Raw genomic sequence first — 10000 nt, 5'->3', positions numbered from 1 at the left:
TCCGCCAGGGACGTGTCTGATGCCGACAGGTCGCCTGGAGGAAGGGGAAGAGGGGGCATAGGGAGTAGGTAAGGTTCAGCTTCCATCTTCATATTGGTAAGATGCCATAAAAGTATGGTAAATATGGTCAATAAACCATGGATATAAGAACTTGAAGTGCGATTGAGGTTGAAGTTGATGAATGTGTTTATCTCCAAGAGGGCCAGAGGAAGGTCAACTCCAAGAGCTAGGTAACGTTCAGCTTTCATCTTCATCATGCTGTATAGATGTTGCCGAGAGTAAACTGTTTAACTCAGGTCATTGATGTAATAGAGCTTCAATAAACAATGAACAATGATGAACAATAAAGAAACACAGGAAACCAACTTCAGCAGCCTGTGGTTCAAGTGGTAAATATATTCATTTATGTCTGATTAGCTTTTAAAACTGTAAGTCACATCGCTTTCGTCTTCATGCCAAATTATTTCACTGCGACAGTAGAGAACTTGCCATCTCTTTGACTGACCGGCAGAGGTCGAGGATTAAGTTGCAATCTGCCATATACTGAAATGGGCATTTGGGACACAACATATGGAATCAAATAAAAACTTAATTGATCCACGTCTTGGAAGTCTGCCTTCATGGTCACATAACTACTCTTGTCCTGGCACTTTTAGGAGCAAAGTGACACCAATAACAAAGTGACACCCATAAATGTAGGGGGCGAATCGAGAAGGATACCCAAAAGGAGTTGCTTTACGCGCTATAAAACGCAACCTGGAAGTCAAGTCTTCACCTCCCAGCATATGGCCTGTGGCGACGATGATGTGGATCATTTTTATAGCAAGGCACGCCCGGGCATCATAACAACCCATCTGCTACATTTATGCCTTCATGCCCAGGTCCCAGCAGACTTCCCCCATAGGGAGACGGTGCTCTGGTGCTATGCGGTGCAGCTACCCAACATCAATATCATCAGCAGCAGCTGCAGCAGGAGAAGTGACAGCAGCGCTTTAGCAGACAGGCCCTGGCAGGTCTCTGAATCAGTCAGGAGAATCTCTAGACATCGACAAGAGACTGGGAGAGCCACTTCAAAACAAAAGTCTCCACACTTCTGGCATTGAGCGAGTGTATAATACTGGTGCAACTGGTGCTAGGTAGAGGGAGCAGTAGCAGTGGGCTTGGTTAAAGTGCATGGTTTAAGGCAAAACAGTCTGAAATACATTAGAAATGTGACACAATTTCATACTAAAGTTTAAGTGTTTTCCATGTCAATTACTTACAAAAAAGACCTGGGTGCAAACTGGTCAGAGCATGCGTGTGTGTATGTTAGTACTGATGGAAGAGAAATGCTTCTTGCGTAACAGAATGGATGAGTTTAGATAAGTCTGCAATTCTCTCTCTGTGCTCTGTTCTGTGTGTGTCTGTGTGTGTGTGTGTGTGTCTGTGTGTGTGTGTCTGTGTGTGTGTGTCTGTGTGTGTGTGTCTGTGTGTGTGTGTCTGTGTGTGTGTGTCTGTGTGTGTGTGTCTGTGTGTGTGTGTCTGTGTGTGTGTGTCTGTGTGTGTGTCTGTGTGTGTGTCTGTGTGTCTGTGTGTGTGTCTGTGTGTGTGCCTGTGCCTGTCTGTGTGTGTCTGTGTGTGTCTGTGTGTGTCTGTGTGTGTCTGTGTGCGTGCGTCACATTACCATGCAGCTTGATGCCCATCTTGTAGGAGGGTCGTCGGAGGGGCACGCCGCGCGTGGTGGGGGAGCGGGGCATGGTGGAGCAGCTGAAGAGCAGGTCGGCGGCGGGGCCCTGGTCCAGAGCTCCAGACTCCCCCAGCGACGGCAGCCTCTGGCCCCGATAGATGCTCTCGTCAGACAGGGTGCGGTGCAGCGAGCGCCGGCCGACTCCTTCTCTTCCAAGACCACCTCCACCACCAGGAGGAGAACCACACGGGGAGGACTGATGCAGATGAGGAGGAGTAGAGAGGCACAGTGTGGGGGGAGAAGAGAGAGAGGGAGAGATAGAGAGGGAGAGATAGAGGGGGGTGAGGAGTGGTGGAGGGATGAGAGGAAAGATGAGGGATGAAGGGGTAGGGGGTCGAGAGAAGTTGGAAGGGTACGGGGGGGAGGAAGGAAGAAAACAAATTCACTTCATGTGAATTATTCAGTGATTGCAAATGTCTCCAAAATAACTGGCGATTCATCTAACTTGTGTTAAATAAAATCTCCCCCCCCCTTAGGACCTCCCCATACCGGTTCCACTGCTCAGCCAATGTTCGATTCCACTCTTTTCAATACAACCCCACACACCAGCGCCCAATGTTTGCGTATGTCCGGACATCTGCGCCAGAGTGCGGGGTTGTATAGAAAACACTGGAATTGAACCTTGGCAGAGCAGTGCTCCGCAATTTGGCTCAGCCGGTATGCGGAGGCCCTTAGAGTCATCATGGAATGCAAACAGACCAATACGGTTCTTTCTTTGAAAATCAGGCTGCAAATATAACGCTTTTGAACAGTTTAATTTGACGGTTCGGCCACCCACCCTTAATGGACATGTGATGTAATTGCAGCTCCAGGACATTTTTAGTCTGGGTTTCATTGTTTGGCCTGAATATTTTGTGTAACAAGAATCAATTGCTTGAAATGATGACAAGCGCAGTTCATCTCTAGCATGTAATCAGGCAATCTCCATATCCAATTAGGCTGCGGGACACAAATACAACAAGGCTGCCTCCAACGGCCCAGTGAAAAACGCTGCGCTGGGCTATTTACAGAAACTCAATTTCCTCCTCTTTTGTTTATTTCTGGGCTGGATTCCTGTGATGCCCCACTCAACAACACAGGCATGCAAGCCGACCACACACACACACAGACACACACACTTCACACAACAATCACATAAAGCAATCAAACACTTGACAAACACCAACACACATAGTTGAACATGTGTGTATGTCCACATGCACGCACACACAGATGCGCGCACAAAGTATGCATACACACACAAACAAACAAAGACACACACACACAGAGTCATCTACACACACACACAGACACACACAGAGTCATCTACACACACACACACACACACACAGAGTCATCTACACACACACACACACACACACACACACACACACACACACACACACACACACACACACACACACACACACACACACACACACACACACACACACACACACAGAGCACACAGAGCACACAGACACACACACACACACTGAGCTTCATTTTCCTGTGTACCTTCTCCTGGCGTCGTGAGTGTGAGTGTGAGCGTGGTGGTGGGTCCAGCTGCATCATCTTGGTCATGCCCTTCTCCAGGGCCGCTTTGCTGTGCTGCTGGCCCGCATGCATCTCTCTCAGGGTGGGCCGCGGAGGGGTGTGGGTGCCCTCTGGGCCCTCGGGGCCATCTCCGGGAGACCTCCTGGCAACACAGCCAAAGAAAACGGACTTCAGTGCCTTCAATGTCTCTCTGATCAGCTTCAGCAGACACTTGCAGCTTTAGCAGAAACTAATCCAATATGAACTGCCAAAAAGCATTTGAAAACTGTATCTGATATCGGTGTTTAAAACGCTAACAAAAATAGCAATAGATTCCTTCAATGAGCACAAACACAACTACAAAGTTATTTTTCAAATCAACAACATAACTGTTCTATTCCATTTGATTCGCCGCGACGACCTGATGACGGTTGGATTTCGCCTCTCTTCGCTTCGCTGGCTTCGCCTCCTATGTGTCCCTACCGTAATGCAATAATGTCCAATATATATTTCATGCCTCTTAAAGGTGCACGGTGCAATATTTTTTGCAGTTTGCACTTCTCACACATGAAAAGGGGGATCTTCTCCATGGCCAGCCATTTTGAATTTCCAGACATAGACATTTTTAGCGGCAAAACTTACTGCACTTTGGTCAAACTAGTAAATATTAGTTCATTATTCATTCAGTAAACATCAATGGAAAGATTGGACAACACAGTTTCAATAAGCAGCAGAGTTGCAATACCTACTCTGGCCACCATCCTACACAGTGCATCTTTAATAATAATTCATCAATAAAACCGATATGAAGCATGCGCCGCCGTAGTTCAATACACTGTCCACGTGTGATAAGATCCTGTAAAAATGCCCTGAAGCAGTCACAGGAGACTTTAACGACTTAGACACAGAGAGGAGAGAAAGAACAAGGAGGAGAGAAAGAATGAGGGAAAGAGAAAGAGAAACAAACCCATTCACACATGCGCACCAAAGAGGAGAGGAGCATTGACACCATTTCTTGAACAAAAAAGTTTGCAAAGCAAAAAATCTACCCAACAGTACAAAAACTAATAAAGCAAAGCAGAAGCACAGTCCTTTGTCTTATAAGTTCTAGTTCAGGCTGAACCTAACCACACATCTTAAAAAAAAAAAATCCCATGCTGCTTTGCACAATCACTCCAATCTGAAAGAAAGCATGGATTCTATCCCTCAGCGAGGGTACCTGATCTTGGACGCCAATCAGAGAGTGGGGAGGGGTGCAAAGGCGACTGTAGTTGTTTTGAAGAGATACAACGGACATGGTTGGCTATGGGCATCATGTATGGGCCACACGTTCGTAAAGACCAAAAAAATGGCCATTGGCCGTCATAAACCATACTTATACTATGTGCAACTGCAGGTAGCCTCCAGGTAGCCACTTGTGAGATCATCTGATGTCAAAAAAGGCAAGTGTGTCAGTGAACTCCCCTGTGTTAGAAGCACAGAGTACGGAAGGAAAACACAGTATGGCAGGACGATTTACTTTCCCACGCTGACAAGTCCACCTCTACCAATAATTGAGTTGGGTCAGTAGCTCATACTGTAATGCTCGGTGTCACATCAATCAAGTTCCGAATTGGAGGGGAAGCAGGAATAATTAGCTTCAGGGAGAAAACAGTGCAGTATATGATTATATGTATACCACCTAACACGGCTTGTACAAGTACCTGCTTCCGCTGCTTTGTGTGTGTCAGACTTCACATTGTTTTTGTCTTAAATACCTTCACAAGACCTGACGAAGATCTAAATCTGAAATGTCAGGGATTTTTTTTAAATGAAAGTGTTCACATTACATCAAAAAAATGTCCATAGTCTTTGTCCTCTGTGAGAGAAGGAGAGGCTCACTGTTATGGCTTTCAGGCCGACCAGAACGGAGCCGGTGTCGGTGCTCGCACCAGTTACGTTCGGCACTAAAGTGTTTGTTTGCGAACCGCCAGTGTTCATACCGGGCTCTGAACTTTTTCCGCACGTGACTGTGTTACCCGGATGAACCTGCTGACGTCCACGCTGTCGTTACAGGTCGCGGAGAAAAACCTAGCATTTTGCGGTTCGCATTGCGAACCAACTTTCCGGTTCGCGAACGGTGGTGTGAACACAACGGCCGGTTCGCGATTAGGTGCCGGAACGGGCACCGGCACGGTTCTCAGTCAGCCTGAATGCGCTATCTGTGTGTGTGATAATCTCCCTGCCACCCACACCAAACGGGACGCCACAGATAGAGGTCAGCGTGGCGTAGAGATGTACTGTACATCCACTGTACTCATGCATATTGTATAAATAGAGCCGTGCAGCTAAATCAGGCTCTGTTGGTTGGTATGGTAACAGCACAGTGCTTTAACACATACACCCAAACCAGTGCATGCACACCAACCAACATTGTTTTGATGTTGTGACATAACACCTTCAGCTACGGTATTACTGTATCACCAGCACCTGTACATTTGGGTGAGCGAAGTTGTACAAGGTTATTACATATTGCTAAGACATTAGCATGTTGGGTAACATGTTTTAAACTCAATGTTGGTTTGTCAAAGACGATGTTCACTTGGTACAGGTAGAGTCATCCCCCTGCAAACATCACTGATTTCACATAAAGCATCACTTCCTACTGTTTGCATAGGAGGCTGTTGCACTCAGGCCTCACCACAAGGTGGCGACAAAACACAAGGGGACTTGATCCCATCGAGAGGACAGCATGAGCACAACACTATCTATGAGTTGAGTTGCCACTTTCCAAGGAATCTCTTAATCAGTGTTCACAACCCATCAACAGTGATATATTGTTCGAAGATGTCCAAAATCACTTACGTCAGAGAGAGTAGAGAGAGAGAGGTTCCATTGGCCCATTGTTTCCTGGTTCTATTATTGCCCCCTTTAGGCAGACCTAGGCAGACCTAAGGACTGTTCTATTCAATGCTAGGAGCATTATGACACACCCCTTTAGGCAGACCGGAACCTGGTCATGTTAGGTGCCCATAGAAACCTATTATGTTGGCATACCTCTATACTTAAAGAATCTCTGCTTACGTGGTTCAACAACAGAGTAAAACACACAGAATTTGCTCTGCCACACGCTCCTGGCTACAACTAGGGTGAAATATTACCTCAAATCAAAACATCCATTGCATTATAAAGAAAGACCACCATCACACCACCATCAACTATCAATTTCAACTGTCAGATTTGTGTGTGTGCGTGTGTGTGTGTGTGTGTGTGTCTGCGGCACCTAATACCAAGACCTGGAAAGTGATAACATTGGCGCATCCTATCACTGATCTGTCTTGTCTGTCTGGCACTGCTAATGCTAGTGGCTGCATGGTTGACTGCATGCGTTTAGAGAGGCCAAGAGCTCCACCGGTGCTGATCCAAACCCGCCCTCAGTTCAGTGGTGCCATCTGGGACTGTAGGCAGAGATCCCAGAGACCCGGCCTCACATGACCCTTCCTCACCCCCACGACCAGCTCAATCCTAACCTCTAATACCACAATACATCACCTCAGACCTGGAAAACTACCATGCATCCCCAAGCTATCTCTTACTAAGCTGCGTATCTCTGTCAAAGATTTATGTCAAGCCTGGTAACGCAGTGCAGGCTTTTGGTTTCTCTTCCCTTTGGGATGAGTTTTAGTTACATTCCCTGTATTTGTTTCTGTATCCTCGTGTGGTTCAAATTTTCTGATTCATTTCTATTGACCATTCCATATTATGTGCTATTGTGAAAGAACAATAATAATTTAAAATACTACAGTGCAACCACTTCATCAACCCACTCACCAGTTCCCTGTGAGAAGTTAGCTGTGTGTCCCGACAACCCTCAGGGTTGGGACTAGCGAGGGCCATATAAGCAGGACTCTATGCAGAGCTTTCTATTTTAACAGAGGGTTCAGACATGGATTTTCATGCTGGAAACCTGATGAACCAGGTAACATCACATGTAAGAATGAATACGTGTGAATGTGTATGCTCAGTGTGCAGACAGTCTGGCCAACTAAATGCCACCCTCCAATACAGCACCACCACCCCCCAACACCCCTGTTGTCAACACTGTTCTGTCCAAAGAATAGACCTGCTGTATACTCAACAGGAGAAATCTGTATGTTGCTTGCAACTTAAACTGCACTATTTGGACACTACAACCTGGGTGAATGGGAATCTTCAGCATGCTCTGTTTCTACGAGAGGGTGCACATGTAACTGTCAATCTATACCAAAAAAAGTTACAGTAGTGTAAATCCAGACATCAAACACATCCACTCCCATGCATTGTGAGCAATAATCGTACTGTACTCTTGCTGGTGTCCTATAGAAGAGGGTACACACGTATTGTAATTCACCAAACCAGCCCCTCCCTCCAATCCTGCGGTGCTGAAAGGGTGCCTGACTGTACCACTCCAGCTCAGCCCAGACCACTTCCCCCTCCCCGTCTCCTTTGTTTATGTTTACAGTGACTGCACGTGCTCCCAAAGTCCACAGAGAGTTGACAATGAACTGTCTGTGTATGGAATGCGCTATACAAATAAATCCGCTTTGCCTTGCCATGACCCGTGCCAGTCTCCAGACCCACCCCACCCCGTCAGGAGAGAGAACGCCTGACACCCACCCGCTGCCCTCCAGAGTCCCCATAGGGCATCAACCCACACCGCGTCCCCAAAGTCCATGGGACTGGCACAAATCTGCAAACCCCTCACCCCTACCCCGGTGTTACTTTACAAGTGTGCCCCCCACCACTTGTACACTCTGCCCCCCACCCCCCAACCCCCCCCCCCCCCCCTCTCCATCTACCCGTCCCCCTGTTTGCTGCTCACATGCACATGTCCCCAAAGTTCCCAGAGTTGACACTGTGTACAAGTAGCCTTCAGTAGTACCGTATGGCCACCATCACTCGCATACCCCGCCATCGAAACATTCATCTGTCAATGGTAAAAATGCTATACTAAACTAAATGTGTCTCAAAATTTGCCTTCCGGGGGGGCCCAAAGCCACCCTTTAGCCCAGGGGCCCCTGGCCATCTTAATCAGGCCCTGACCACCCCACCACCAGTCCCCCCCCCATCTCCATCTCCATCGCTCTCTCCATATCAGATGCTTACTTGCGATTGTCCCCAAAGTCCACGGAGTTGATGGTGCTGCCGGGCTTGCGCCAGCCAATCAGGTACTTGCTGGTGGCCCCCTGGCGCGGGTAGAAGGACTTGGGGGGCCCCGGGGAGACGGAGGAGGAGGAGGAGCAGGGGGAGGTGGCCCCCGAGGAGGAGGGGCAGGGGGGCTCCTGCGGGGAGCTGTGGCTGGAGCCCAGCATGCCCGGAGAGAGGCGCGAGCTGTCAGGGCGACATACACACACAGGCACATACACACACACATACACACAGGCACGTATGCACACACATACACACAGGTACGTACGCACACACATACACACAGGAACGTGCGTGCACACACACAGACACGTACACACACGCATACATACAGGCACGCGCGTACACACACAGGCAGGCACACACACACAGGCAGGCACACACGCACACACACAGGCAAACGCATACACATAAACAAACACAGAGAAAATTAGGATTGTGAGTATCATTCATGCATCATTAAAAGAGTGTTAGGGGTTACATACTGTAGACACACATAAAGACAGACACTTGTGTGAACAGTACACACACACACGCAGTATCATGCATGCAGCAGACAGTGAATGGGTGTTACAAATGTGTAGACACACGCACGCACACACGCACGCACGCACGCACGCACGGACGCACGCACGCACGCACGCACACGCACACGCACACACGCACATGCACACACACACACACAAGTGTTAAGGGGCAAACACACACAAAGCAATAAAAAGCCACACACATACACTCGAGTAATACACAAAGGTGTGTGAAATTCACATGGTCTATGTTGAAGTGGTGTGTGTGACCTTTGAGATTTAACTCCCACAGACACACATGGTGAAGGGGGGAACAGTGTCTCACATACTGACACATACAGTATACACACAGTATACAAACACAGAAGAGATTAGTGAGGTACACACACAAACACACACACACGCACCCGCGCACAAACACGCAGGCATACACACACAGGAATGTCAGGGTCTCTCAGATACAAAGCAGGTTAAACACGGGCGTCTCCCATTCACACATTCCCACACTAGAGGTCTCTCAGGATGGCAAATGTGTGTCACGCAAACACAACGAACAGTGTGTGTGTGTGTGTGTGTGTGTGTGTGTGTGTTTGAGTGATGAAGATAAAAGCTTCCATGAATGAGTGTGATGACTGCTGAGGTTTGGAATGGGTAGAAGCGATAGCAGAAGCACAAATAAAGGGATGGTGTGTGCACCGTGCATTCCTGCTCTGTTTTATGTGTGATAGGCACTGTAAACAAGATGTCAATTGAAGGTTAAGGCGGATAACGTGTAAAGTAAACCTGTACAAGCCTGAATCTGTGTAAATCTTGCTACCCAACCTTGACAGCAACCCAACCTTGACAGAGTAAAAGGCAGGCAACTTCACACACTTCGCATTTTTACTTTGAACTTTGGGATTCTGTTTATCGCAGAGGAGACGGTGAAGAGGTATGGAAAAGTACTGTACGGACCTCTTCCTTGGAAACACTTGAAGCGTGCAGCTTAAAGGACGACCGCAGGCCAAACAGAGAACACCCACTTGGTAATGACTATGAACAGTTTCTAAAGGTTTTCACATGAGCT

The 10000-nt window shown here is 47.7% G+C and overlaps 1 protein-coding gene across 2 annotated transcripts in view; it reads right to left on the bottom strand.

The window, feature by feature from the left end:
- sipa1l1 (signal-induced proliferation-associated 1 like 1) overlaps positions 1–10000 on the bottom strand; it is a 78011-nt gene that overhangs the window by 7949 nt on the left and 60062 nt on the right. The window contains exons 18-21 of one of the 2 annotated variants that reach the window (XM_063222814.1): positions 8366–8590; positions 3224–3404; positions 1664–1922; positions 1–34 (exon numbers count right to left, since the gene is read on the bottom strand). The exon at positions 1–34 is cut by the window's left edge and continues 143 nt beyond it. In XM_063222814.1, coding sequence (XP_063078884.1) covers positions 1–34; positions 1664–1922; positions 3224–3404; positions 8366–8590 — 699 coding nt within the window. The remainder of the gene's footprint in view (positions 35–1663; positions 1923–3223; positions 3405–8365; positions 8591–10000) is intronic. The other variant, XM_063222815.1, reaches the window with a different exon arrangement.

Source organism: Engraulis encrasicolus, chromosome 18, assembly GCF_034702125.1.
Source record: "Engraulis encrasicolus isolate BLACKSEA-1 chromosome 18, IST_EnEncr_1.0, whole genome shotgun sequence".
Lineage (NCBI taxonomy): Eukaryota > Metazoa > Chordata > Actinopteri > Clupeiformes > Engraulidae > Engraulis > Engraulis encrasicolus.
Note: the sequence above shows the minus strand (reverse complement) of the source record. Positions and strands in the feature narration are given on the sequence as shown.